Source organism: Anarrhichthys ocellatus, unplaced genomic scaffold, assembly GCF_004355925.1.
Source record: "Anarrhichthys ocellatus isolate YVR2014 unplaced genomic scaffold, GSC_Weel_1.0 scaffold896, whole genome shotgun sequence".
Taxonomy (NCBI): domain Eukaryota; kingdom Metazoa; phylum Chordata; class Actinopteri; order Perciformes; family Anarhichadidae; genus Anarrhichthys; species Anarrhichthys ocellatus.
This window is the reverse complement of record NW_022280870.1, coordinates 2328-16369: the sequence shown is the minus strand read 5'-3', so window position 1 is coordinate 16369 and position 14042 is coordinate 2328. Positions and strand designations below refer to the sequence as shown.

The 14042-nt window shown below is 41.9% G+C and overlaps 1 protein-coding gene across 1 annotated transcript; it reads right to left on the bottom strand.

Moving 5' to 3' along the window:
* Window positions 1-3143: 3143 nt before the first annotated feature.
* Window positions 3144-9741, bottom strand: LOC116377100 (endoplasmic reticulum aminopeptidase 2-like). Its single transcript, XM_031838649.1, has 20 exons — window positions 9561-9741; window positions 9270-9456; window positions 9008-9177; window positions 8775-8913; window positions 8557-8691; window positions 8339-8459; window positions 8088-8242; window positions 7891-8004; window positions 7656-7787; window positions 7157-7288; window positions 6493-6561; window positions 6188-6363; window positions 5922-6001; window positions 5648-5831; window positions 5372-5528; window positions 5082-5266; window positions 4761-4922; window positions 4416-4556; window positions 3960-4041; window positions 3144-3607 (listed from the first exon to the last, which is right to left on the bottom strand). The coding sequence occupies exons 1-20, from the start codon at window positions 9728-9730 to the stop codon at window positions 3461-3463; spliced, it is 2838 nt and encodes a 945-aa protein (XP_031694509.1). The 5' UTR covers window positions 9731-9741; the 3' UTR covers window positions 3144-3460.
* Between the last annotated feature and the right edge of the window lie 4301 nt (window positions 9742-14042).

The window sequence follows — 14042 nt, the reverse complement described above, 5'->3', positions numbered from 1 at the left end:
ACACACACACACACACACACACACACACACACACACACACACACACACAGTATTGCACTGTATGTTAACATATGTGCTGTGACTTTTGGAATTTCAAAGTTTTCCACAGAAGAGTTGTGGAAACAAGCCATTTTTTTGTGTGCAGGCAACATGAAGCCTTGTTTAACAAAGCACTGACTGAGTTTCTTCAGTTTCCTGTTAGTAAACGTCCTGCAGCATTTCCTGGTACTTTGACCTAGAACGAATGGGTTCATAGGGCTGTAAGACATATACTAAGTGTTGAAATAGCTGTAATTCCTTCACAGTTCATTCATTCATGTGGAGAAAAAAAACCTACAAATAAAAAATAAAAACTGACGAAGAGCCCTCAGGTACAGGAACAATCTGAATCACAATCAGCTTTATTGGCCATGTATGTGTACGATTACATTGCTCTCAATGTACGTACATACATAGAATATACAAATAAACAAGAAAAATATACAAAATAAAAACAAGGACATTAAAAAAAGCTAATACAGTGAATATTCATCATATGGCCCTGTCACTGCAGTTTACAAAAGCCTGCATTTCCGTAACCTGCGTCTTCAGAATCAAGATTCATGACAAGAGTTACGCCGTGTCTTACAAAACCCACGTGATTTTCTGGCAGCCAGATTCTCCAAACAATAGTTCTCAGTAATCCTTGAAACAATCAGAGGTATGTTCATCCTCCTAATTTAATAATACCGAAAGTAGTAAAACTCGAAGCAATGCAAGTCTCCCGATTTGCCTCACGTTACAATCATGCTTTTTACAAACTTAAGACAAAGCATTGTCACTCTCAGTTGGTGATGGATTGGTGTGGAAAGCAGAGAGCAAGTGAACTATTATGAATATACACAGTGTGCATACAGAAACAACGACACCAAAATAAGTTGAGCTTCAGCTCCCCACAAGAAAGACGAAAGTCCAGAAATACATGAGGTGAATTTAGTTCCTTGTATGTCCTGTAAAGTGTTTCTGGTGTGCTGTCGCCATGTCCCTGCCTGAACCACATCCCTGTGGTATGATTGTCTATTAATAGGCTGAGAGCTAAGTAGTGGGTAATGTGTAATGTGATTATGAGGATATGATAAAAATTTGATCCATACAAAACACATCAAACTGGATTAATCCCGGTTGTCATGTCTACTTCTAATTGACGTGATATTATGCTGAAAATTATGCCATACAAGCAAGATGACGAGCTCGGGTGAGAGGGGGCAAAAGGATGTGATGGTTATCATCTGCACTACAATTAGAAAACACACCACGCAAATGTGAGCAACCAACAACTCCTGTGCTTTCATCAAGCTGGTTAAAGCTGTGTAAATGCAGCAGCAGGCCATGTTCATTTGCTGACTGCGCTCTTCCTGTTAACTCAAAACATTTATTAACTCTACCTTAGAGTCACAGAAATATAGCTAAATGTGTGTCCACTAATTCAGCCCAGGTAAGAACAGACAACACACTAAAAGATGCAGAGTACTGAGCCGCGATACTGACACTGATACTGGTTGGTTGGTGATTCAAATTAGGGGAAGGAAGCATCTGTTTCTGTTTTCTCACCATTGTCTGGCCAGAATGTGGTTGTGAAATGTGACTTTGGGCTTTTACTTAAAGATCACTAAGTCAGAACAAACAGGAAGAAAAAAAACAGGAAGTTCCTGCTGTGATTTGGTGATTGCCTGTTCCAGGTTGAATAAAATAACACCCGCCGAGGAGAAACTACTGTGTGCGCTTGGTTTTATTGTTTGTTTTAATGAAGTCATGGACACCCTAGCACCATAATAGAGGTTATAAAGCAGCTGCTTGCCTGAGCGGAGCTGAGCATGACTTATCAGCTCTCCACACCAACACAAAACATAGCTCTTATCAAACCAACAGGCTTCAACTGGACAAACAATGCTGCTGTGTTTTCACAGACAACTTGAGTCTCAACAGTGCCATGCTATGTTTCTGTCAAGGCAGCCATTGTTTAAACTGTTACAAATGTGTTATTGGCGTCGTTCTGTTAAAATTATAGCAAAACGTCACATGAGTAAACAGCATGGTTCACACACACCCTACGTTGTACCTAACGTTACAGTCACAAACCGGTTTGTCTTTCCAAAAGTCAAACCTATCGCTGTCAACATGTGCCCTCGGTGAATGTCACTGCTAATGCCTCCATAAGTTATTAGCTGGCCTGAAGCTACTAGCCTACCGATAGTACTGTACCTACCATCTTTCTTCCTTACCTGCATTGTTGCTGTCAAATGGATCCATGGTAGGATATCTCAAACAGCTCCTCGCGTCCAAAACAAGGGGAAACCTTCACAGCAGCTCCACAGACGTGCGTTTTTCTAGCTGGTCCACAATCCACCGGGGCAGGCTAACAAACGCTCACAATAACTAGCAGCCTGTCCTCACTGCTCTAACGTTAGCTTGGAACTAGCCAACTTTTGACATTTGTAAGTGACTGAAGAACATTCAGTTAGCTAACGTTAGCTGATATCTATAACTTTATCGCCCATAGCTGTTTAATAGACTACCACGTGAATGCGGAGTTATCCAAAAATCGTACGCTAATAATATGTACACAAATCTCACCCTGACATGCCCGTTGGTAAACTAACGAACGGACAAATGACACTTTGCTTCCTCCCCGACCGGTTGTTGACAACCTCTCATCGAATTTCAATGCTGACATCCTATTGGATGTTACTACCGTAGGGCGGGGCTAGAACATAAGACATGCACAGATGCACGCCAACACACACACGTAAATATTTTACTATACTTGTGAGAACATTGTATTTCTTACCATTCATGACATGGTGGTTTTAATCCTAACCGTAACATGCTTAACCTCAACCTGGCCCAAAGAAAGCTAAACTCTACCTATTTACAGTTAATCTAACCATAAAACATAGTCTGAACTGTCAAATAAATGGTTTAAACAACAAAAACAAACTTTTTTTTACTATACTTGTGTGGATATTTTATTGTTTCGTTCCCTGGAGCCCAACCCTAAATGTTAACCACATGTCTAACCTCAACCGTAGCCTATTCATAGCTCTTACCCTAACCCCAAGTCTTAGCCCCTAAATAAATAGTTAATATGATGAATACCAAGTAGATACACAAACAAACACACACTGGTTGTATTCAGCACAATGATATGTTTCAGCAACACACACAAAGGTGGCAGGAGGTACAACACTTTTATTGTCTATCTGGTAAAGACTACCGAGCATGTAATCTCTCTCTCAGTCTGGGTCTAACAAACAAATCCCCTGCTAATTTACAAAACAGTAATTATATACAAAACTGTCAGCTCTTCGGTGATATCAAACATATTACAATAAGCCAATAAAAACACGTACAAAATTCAAAGAAACTTTGAAATATCCCAGCTGTGGCGTCTGTTAACCGCCACCTGTCTTTCTGCTGTCTTTCACTGCAATTGTTTGTTCAACCAGTTTCTCAGAGTCTCGAGGTTCCTCTGAAACCAGCGAACATTTTTCTGCACGTTGTCCAGGGCCAACTGAGCAGCTCTCAGCTGAGACGCCTGCTCTTTGATGGACTCAAAGAAATGCTGCACCTGGGGATCAAACACATAGCCTACATTTACAAAAACACAAACAAGCACACAACTCAGATTTAGACCCAAAAAAAGTTAAATTCCTCTCTCAGTTATGCTTGCAAGAAATTTAGCACACATGTATTCATGCTGAAGCTTTTATAGATATTTCTCTTTAGGTCAGAATCACACTATTTTACAATTGGAAATCATTTTTGAGAGTGCCTCTGTTATTACCATCATTATCACTAATATCACTGATATTGCCAATGCCAACTAATACCAATAATGATCATATCAATGTTGAAATATTGGTAATCTCTAAATTGCCTTGTAGAATATAGATGAATCCAAGATATAAGAGGGCATTTACTTCAGTGAGCTCCTCTGGAGATGAAAACTGGCCTGTGGTGCCTATGAGGATGTTTCTAATACAAAACGAGCCCAGCTGGAACCTGCGGAGCAGAAAGACAACAGAGAGGACACTCACAGGTTAATATCTCTTCCTCCATATGCACACATTGTTATTCAGGGATTTTTTTATTATAGCTACCCAATGTGTTGCTTGCAGTATAATAAGGTCCTTATAAATTCCAAAACCTGTTCCATTTGTTATTGAAGCCACTAAAACGGCAGGTCTTACTGGTTTACACAAAGTTTTTGCTTCCAACTAAAAACACCAGCTTGATGAGTAAAACACACTTTTAAGTATATATACTGGGTAAGACATTAATATGTTTTAAAAAGGTAAGCAAAAGTGCATTTTCATAGCATCACATGTTTTGACTGATATTGTCGTTCATGATGGTCTCCATTATGTTGCACTAACTTTTGAACCAGCGTGTCCCAGTTCTTTTTGACAAAGTTCCAGGTGAGGCGATATCCCTGTGGGTTCCTGGCCACCATCAGGATGACAGAGGACAGGTCCTGGGATCGAATCACCTTCCCCTCAAGACCCAACTCCAGCAGACTGGAACACAATAACACACAATATAACCTGCTCTAGTAACGCCCCATTATCTGCCATCACTTGAGGAGCCCCCACTGAAAGATGTCTAGCATATCTGTAACGAGACACTGGATAAATATTGGATATCTGTTGGCTGTGGCACCCCATGTTTGCCACACGGGGGCAGCATTTACCGTGTTAAAATATATTGGGGAGAAGATGTACCTGTGCAGTTTGTTTGTGTCTCTGCTGCAGGTCAAGGCAAACAGGATTTTGCTTTTTTGTGCCTCAGAGAGAGACATGTTGTATGTGTGTAAGAGTGAAACCCAGCCGTGGTCATCCTGAGCTCCAACTGAAAACACCGTGTCTGCCACGTCAGTTGGCAAGCTGGGGTAAACACAAGCAGAGATGCACATTAGAGATATGATGAAACATCAAATTATACGGTCTGGGCTAGCACAGGGAATAGCTGCTGTGTATGTGAATGATATCAGAGGTTGTTGACTGATAATGATGCGTGCTGAATTATAATTTAGACAGACATACTTGAGTGTACCGTTGGACTGAAGCCAGTCTTTGAAGCTCTCACGTGCCCGCTCCAGACAGGGAGGGTCCTTCAGGTGGCAAGCCAGTGACAGGACCTCTGATCTCAGCCGTCGCTCGGACACAGAGCCCCTGTCGCTCCACGTCTGCCGGTCAATGACCGCACGGAAAAATCGCAGGATGTACATCTGCACGCGGAGAAACAGCAAATTAAACTTCACAGGAAATTAAACTGCACTGCGTACCGACATTTTCAGAAACATCATACTTAATTTGTACCCTCATCTTCTTACCCCCAGGTTGCTTATTACATCAAACTCATTCCTTTTCTCGGTCATCCGGTAAAAGGCCTCCAGATAGCCTATTCCTTCAAGGAGAGGCACAGTGTGCGTCTCCAATTGCAGGTAACCAATCAGGTCTAAGCCTTTATCGAGCGACAGTTGACCTGACCTTTAGAGACAAACAAGAATATTTATAGGTGTTGTTTCAGGTGGGATGATTAAAGCTGTATTGTTTATGTCACTGTCTGTTTTGTTGTCTCACACAAACACACACACATAGAGGCTTACGTGACCAATTGAAAGGCGTTGTGTATCAAGTGAGTCCTGTCTTTGTAGCTGAGAGCAGTGTGGTTTTCCCTCAGTAGTTTTGTCATCTCGTCCCAACCACCATCCTCATAATGAACCACATAATAGCCTGTCATGTCAGTGTTTACTTTCACCCAGCTGACCTCCTCTCCTATATGAATACTGTCTAAATGAGACATAAATAGCAAAAACAACGCAATGAAAAAGCATGAAATGTGCATTAAACATATTTAAAATATTCTCTCTTCCCTGTTACCTGTGGGTGTTGTCATCAGGTGTCTGTGGATGGTGCTGGAAGCATCTGTCTTGTATGTCAGGGGGATGTGCCAAAGGAAACTATACATGAAAAACAAGAGTATTATTTAAATACTCTTTCAAACCTGAGAGTTACTTTAGACTAAAGGTAATAATGGGCGTGTAGCTGCAAAAACAAAAACACAGAGTAGAGGAGCAATGTGCAGTTTTGCTACAAGAGTAAACTAAGTAGTAAACAAAACTGTACAAGTGCATGTGCATGCTCACCCCTGTTGCAAAGTTGACCAGAGACGGTCAGAAGGCAGCACTGTCCTCAGGAACCGGTCCTGTCTCAGCAGCAGATGGGGCCCTTTCCTAGTTACAGTTACCAGAGGAATACCTTTCTGCAGAGTCCAAGTGTTCATCATGGCTGTCAGGTCCATGTGCTCTCCTGCAAAAAGGTACTGTGGGAGACAATACATGCAGCCACAACACGTCACAAGGCCAGAAAATAATTGTTTACACTGTGTAAAATGTATAAGAGGACACCAATGAAGAGATGTCCTTGAGTGGATGTTTATATGTTTACTCACTGCATTCTTGGAGGCCTGGCTGCTGCTGTAACAGTGTTTTCCTGACATGAAGTCCTCCTCGGAGCATGTCTGGAAAAAAACAAAAGATTTTTGCAAATCGCATTTACCTTACCGCTTTCCATAGTACATTACAATGCTTTACAATTTAAATGTGATCTATCAAGGCAGTCACTTCAATTCCCTTCTGTATAATACAGTACAATTCACTTTGGGAGACTTTTAACTTGCTTGAGATTGGTAATGCACCACAGTGGACACCACGTCTGCTTTCAATTTTTGTCAAATGTTTTGTTATCGATGCATGGCACGGAGGTTTATTCTTTTAGAATCACTCACAATTGCATTATTGGGCAAATATTACACAATATTGATGGCAATAAAAACAGACATTATGTTAATTTTGATCAATTACCTACTTTATGTAACTTTCTAGTCTCAGCAAACTGATTTATGCTCCATAAAGAAAGGAATGGGAAGAATGTCTGTCTGGAAGCAGGGTAAATAAAAATAACCGAAACACTACAGCATCCATTATAAAATGTTTAGCAGACATGTTAAATATACCGAACTTCTAATATATGAACTAAACACAATCAAATATTTATGAACTGACTGATTGATTAACAATCGTGAATTGGACAATTAATGTAATTTGTGTTAGTACATTGGCGAGGCTGTCCCACAGATCCTGGTTGTGTGCATTTCTGTAGCTGTATTTGCGGAGGTATCGTACTATCCCCCGCTGGAACACATCGTCTGTCAGAAAGTGTCGCAGCATGTGGAGGACACATGCTCCCTGGTGGGAGAGAGAGAAAAGCTGTATTTAATCAAATCCCAGGTTATGCTGTAGGTTGGCTTCAAAGCAATTTGAATGTTGTGAGTCATAAATGTGAAAAAAAGATGAGATTTTCCATTACAATATTAAAATAGAGATCAATTGTTATGCGGTCAAAAGCTTAATGGAAGTTGTTTCAACTACTTCCAACCAGGTCAATCAGAAGTGAGTAACATAAATATCAGCGGGGTTTTAAATGTACTATGTTTGTTTTGTTATCCCTGGTTTTGTAGACCTGTATTTCCACAAATAGGATACGCATAATGAATAGTTGAGCGACCCTCTTTGTGACTGCAGGCACAACACATGTATGAGACTGAAAGCATACTTTATCATAGGAGACTGTGTCAAACATCTGCTTGATCTGAGTCGGGTTCTCTGCTGGGCTGGATATTGGCCGAGAAGAGTTCAACGAATCATGACCAACTGCTGAAAAACAGGTGTGCAGAAGATATTCCTCCTGCAAGATTGTGCACAGAACAGGGTTGTGGTTTACTACACTTAGTATTAATCTACCGCAATTAATCATTTAAGTCGATTCTCACATTAAACCAAGCACATACCACTTTGAGGTCAGGGTAGGTGGCCTCCACTGAGATGTACTCCATGTATCTGGCAAATCCTTCATTCAGCCAGATATCGTTCCACCACTCCATGGTCACCAAGTTACCAAACCACTGCAGTCAAGACCATTAAGATTATGAGCATCTAAAGCTGAACAGTATGTCAGTAGGGTGCAGACACAGTGTCACGCTCTCACCTGATGGGCGAGCTCATGTCCGATCACCATGGTGACCCAGAGTTTATCCGAAATGGAGGACGTGAGGGGATCAAAGAGCAGGCTGGTCTCCCTGTAGGTGGTCAGACCCCAGTTCTCCATCGCACCAGACTGGAAGTCTGGGATGGCTATCAGATCTGAGAGCGGGAAAACACAGGTCAGTGGAGAGAACGTGAAAGGGGGAAAGAGGGGGATCTGACAAAGTAGTAACAGGAAAACTAAACAAAGGGTACCTTGTTTGGGTAGAGGATAGTGGATGTTGAAATATTCCTCGTAGAAGTCTAGCATTTTGACAGCAACCTCCAGGGCGTAGCGGGTTTGTGGCCACTTCTCAGGGGAGGCATAGATGGACACCTACAGACACAAAAGTTCATAAAAAAAAAGTGTCCATGAGAAAGAAATGCTGTTGGCAAGAAAGAAGGAAATTCAAATATTGTCAGTGAGACCACACCTGCACCCCAGAAGATGTCGTTGCAGTGACATATTTGAAGTCACAGATGACAAAAGCTACGAGGTAAGTGCTCATCTTTACACTCGCATCAAACTGGTCCTCAAGCACGCCAGCGTTTACTTCAAACGTCTCGACCTGAAATACACAAACAGATCACTGTAGCCATGTCGCTCACACATTTGAACATGTGTGAAGGCTAGCATCTATGCAGCACTCACTACAGGCATGTTGGACAGAGAAATGTACTCTGGACTCCTCCTGATCCGAACGGAGAAGTTAGCTTTGAAGCTCGGCTCATCGAAACAAGGGAATGCCATCCGAGCACTCGTGGGCTCAAAGTGAGTTGAAGCTAATGTTCTGAAAAGACACAAAGAGGCGTAAAGACAATGGACTCTGGAACTGAAGTTGGAACCTCTCTGTATGTGTAAGATCTATTACAATCTGGTCTTACCTGGTCTCTCCTGTGCTGGTTCTGTAGGTGCTCTTATAGAAGCCATAGAAGCCTTCTGACAATTCTGCCCCAAACTCAAGATACAGAAAGTACTTTTGCCCGCTGCTGAGCACCCTGGGAGAGAAAATGCCAATCTGCTCATGGGAAGGGTTATGAAGAACTGGAAGAACCTAGAACAAGAGGAGATGGAGAGGGGTTGGGTCCATTGTAGGTAACAATGACAAATAAGGTCTAATGATAACTGCGCTGCATTTACAACTACCTGATCAGACAAGTGAGCGAAGTTCTGGTCCACTATGGCGGCCTTGGAGATCTGCAGACCCTTGCTGTGCAATACAACCCAGTTTGTGTTGTTCTGGACATCAATCTGGATCTGCACTGAGCCAGTGAAACTGAGAGTTGTGAGGTTGGGGTGCAGGAGGAGGTGGTAGTGAAGAGGAATGATGTACCTGAGACAAAGAAACAATTGAATTATAATCGATGAATAAAAAGATAGAGCTCCGGCAATTTTCTTGTAAATTTCTTGGATGCGGCCATTAGGAAGCAAGCGTACCTTGGCAGGCGAAGACGGCTCCAAGGGAAGGACAGATTACTAGTACCCAAAGGAGATTGCTGTCCTGCGGGGTGAAGAGGGCTGGACGCCTGTTGTGAACTCTGGGTGGGCTGCGACCCACCCAGAGACATGTGAAATAGAGACAGCACTAAAAGCCTCACCAAGACCATTGTGGAGGAAATGTCCTGTAACCACTGATTTAAAAATAAATAAATAAGCCAACCGTGTGACAGGCTGACAGTTATATGAACCTGATCACATCCCACACATGAGGAGTGATGAAGGAGCACCTGATGCGAGTGTTGAATTCCTAGCCGGGATGATTTGTCCAGATGTCACACTGTCAGAATATGGATCAATCAATGACGTCTCTTAAACCTGAAAGACATTAGAGCAGGATTAAGAACACACCACATACGTCTCTCAATGGAACTTTTATACCACTGTAGTTCCTGTTTATTCTCGAGTCCAATCAAAAATGTTAACATTTACTGCATCTCGACACTAATGTCTTACTGCCTCCTCCAGCCAGATTTACGGTTGTTGTTATGGTGTCAAAGGTTACTATCTTTGCTGTAAAACTTGGACAAACCTTTACAACCACTATTAATATGTTATGCATTCATATATTCATACATACCCTCAATAATTAACCTGCCACACATTTCTCATATAGCTTGCAATGTAGCAACCCTGTTTCTACCCACTAGTTAAAGGTGTTAATGTTCCACAAGGGGACCGTTTTGGACCTCGCAAGCATGACACATGAATTCTGTCGAGCAGTCGGTTAATTCGGGCACACCGAGCTGTGAGTAGGTTTTAGGGCCTAAACACAACACAACTCGGCCTGAAGGAGACTCAAACATGTGACAAACGAAGCCCATGCTTTTCCATGCGGACAAAACAAGGTGAGGACACAGCTATAACTGTGAGGTGACAACAGCTGCAGCAGCATTAACGACAGTTCAAAGCAGGCTGCACGGGCAGGAGTCGTGCTGTGTATCGTTATGACATCGTTATGACCACAGAAATGAAATAGCAGAAACTTATTGTGGAAGATTGTTATGAAGTTACAATTAACATAATGCTCACCTTTTTTAGAAATCGTGTTTTAACTCAAATAAACGAGCAATTGCCAAAACGTTTTACCTCGTTCATATTAGCTTTGTCATTTCCTCGTGTTCCTGTTGTTGAGTTTCACTTTCTCTTAAAGGCTGAGCTCCTGCCCACTGCTGACAAATTACCCTGTGCGTGTGTGTGCGCGCGTGTGTGCGTGTGTGCAAGTGTACCCCACAGGAGTGTTATCTAATGTTCTGGGTGCGTTGATATGATCGGTTTTCTTACCTCAGGGAGCTAACAGCCATAAGCAGGTGTGTCTCTAATTGTTCTAAACTGTCTTTACTGTTCGCATCACTGTCCTGTTCTCAGATTAACTGTCCTCTTTATGAATGCAGATAAAGCCCACACTGTGTAAGAGCTCACAATGACTCCCTCTCTTTCTCTCCCAGTGTGTGCGTGTGTGTGTGTGTGTGTGTGGGGGGGGGTCGTTGTTAGTATTTAAGGTCACAACAATGTGACATGTCACTCCCCCATAATGCAATGCTCCTGGCAAAGCCAAACGGCATGCCCTCATTTCACACACTCACAAAGTGCACAGACAGACAGTGGAGCTACTATAACTAACAGACATGGCTGAACCACACAGGGGTCTATTTTACCTTCCTATCATCTATTTATGGACAGGTAAGAGCTTTCCATTTATAATCCATGATTATGGTGAATATTAATATCACTGTTTGGTGAAAATCATAAATATCCAAAATATCGACTTCTCAGAGAACTTTAATTTTTTTGAAAGCATGACCACTGTGTTTGAGTTTAATCACAGGCAGTTGGAAGTCAAGTCAGTATTATTTATACAGCTCAACATCACACATTTCCTCAAAGAGCTTTGAAACATTAAACAGCCTCTATCTTTAGGTTTTTATATCATCGATGGTGGCAGCCAAGATTAGTAGAGGACTCAATTTAGTATTGAGACTTAATCACAATAAGGACTGAGCGATTATCATATCTGTAGATGTTATTGGCAATAATGTTAATGCATGAAGATTTTCTTTATAAACTGTTACACACCAGTAACATAGTGTTATTTTGATGTCCATTTTTCTCATAAGCTAACAGACAACTACTTTATACATTTTATGTGAGTCATTGCATTATTGTTTTGAAACCTTCTGTTAATTAGCTACAGGCCAAGTCTGCACCTAAATATCCTCTCATGTTGTCCTCCATCATCTTTTAGGAGGGGTAGAGGGTGATGTGCTGGCATCTTTGGCCCCACCTGTGCACCTGTCGGGGGAGAGACTGGGCTGGACCCTGCTGGTCTGTATGGTGAGTGACTTCCGGAGAGGGCACCTCGAGGTAAGCTGGAGGTCACCATCAGAAGGCCACATGTCCAGCTCGCCACACAGCATCGCTTTGGACAGGAAGCATCGCGGCAACAGCGCTGTGGCGGTCATCACGGTGGCGACCGGGAACTGGCCGTCCTACAGTTGCTCTGTGACTCGCAGGAAACGCCCAAAAGTCACCAGGAGACACCACACCACCTCGTCAGGTAGAACTACAGCTGATCGTGAATTTATTTCCTGACATCTCTCCTCCCAAATAAACTTTTTATTGTACAATTTTTATAATTTCAGACCATGAAGACAAGATCTGCTATGAATATGAAAAGACAGAAGGTACATTTTCACTGTTTGCAAACAATTTAGAAAATCCTGATTCATAAAGATGTCGTTCCTGATGTTGGTGGGGTTTGTGCGGTTTGATCTCCAGGTGTGTTTGTCCAGGTGTGGACAAACACAGTGGTTGTCCTGGTTATGAGGCTGCTTCTCATGAAGGTCCTCGTCTTCAACACTTTGATGACCACTTACGCTGTCATTAAGTGGTAAGCATATGAGTCTGTGTGCCTTACTTGGACAAAAGCGCCATCAGTGAGAAAATAACCAGATCTTTACTCACCTTCACTGTGTTGTCTTACAGTGTGCAAATGTGTTTAGAATATGTAATTGATCTGAACAATGTACATGACATTTCAGATGGTTGGAAATCGAGAGCTTCTGAAAGCGGGGAACTCTTTCTTGTCTTTGGTCTGCACAGCAAGGATTTCCACATTGAAAGAAGAGCATAGTCCTCCCATACGGTTGGAGTTATGATTATGTTTTTTTTGGATTGGAATCTCAAGGACTAAATGGGAAATGATCCACTGTCAGGATCACAGGAGTAGCAGTTCTCACATGCTTCAAATCTTTTGTCGCGCCCTTTTCTCATTGACATCCCAGGTGTTGCCGACTGTGGCAGTTGAAAACCGATTGTCTGTGAGGCCAAGCCTGGTATCTGATCGAAACATAAACCTCAGACAGATGGGTTAGTGCACATGCTGTGTGTGTGCGTGTGTGTGTGTGAGAAGATCTGTGTGTGTTTGTAATCATCTTTAATCCTGAATTCCCTTTCTAAAGAAAATAGTGGAGGAAATTTGCCTCAAGTTATAAATAAACATAATTTTACATTTTTTATTATGTTGTATTTTATATTACTGTTAATGTGGCATTAGTAAACATGAAGTAAGCTTTGGTTTGACTTTGTTTTTTTAAATAAAACACTTGCACAGTTTTTTTTTCCTCCATTTTTTTTAGCACCTTGAGTAACACACCGACATAGCAACAGAGCACCACTAAGTGGCAGTACAATCACATTTGACATTTTCTTTTATTATTATCCAACAGCAAGAATATGGAGCTTAACTTCCTCTACAGGACACTACGTTCATAAATAAGTTAAGTATTTCAACATTGACCAGTCACTCTTCACCAAACTGACACTCACGCATGATGTAAGAGATCACATCGCCAAAAACTGAGATGAAGCCGATTATGGTCAACCAAATGGGGCATAATTATACAGAATGCTGCAATGTTGAAAAGGCTCGTAGTCCCACAACACACTGCTAAAGCACACATCTCAGCAGACGGTGTGGTAAAGTTCTCAATGATTTGTAGTGTTTTGTCTTCACTCCAGTATCTTACAAGTATACCAGTAAGGAGCAGCTCATCAATTCTGGTAGTAGGAGTAAAACAGTCTACAGTAGCAACTTTAAAAAGAAGAGCAGAGTGTGAGGAGGAGAAGGGTGCTGGTTTGGTGGTGAGTTTTGATCTCCTTTGTACATACAAAACCATACATTATCTGTCTTTGGCTCAAATTAACACAACAAAGAACACGGAGAGCAACATACACGAGCCGGCATCGTCACAGCCTTTTGGCAAAAAGGTGGGAATCCTTCTGACATGATTTTCAGAGGACATAAAACACATCCAAGTATGTCACCAACTGGTTTAAAAAAATTAAAAAATTAAAAAAAACACTGACACGCGCGCGCACACACACACACACACACACACACACACACACACACACACACAC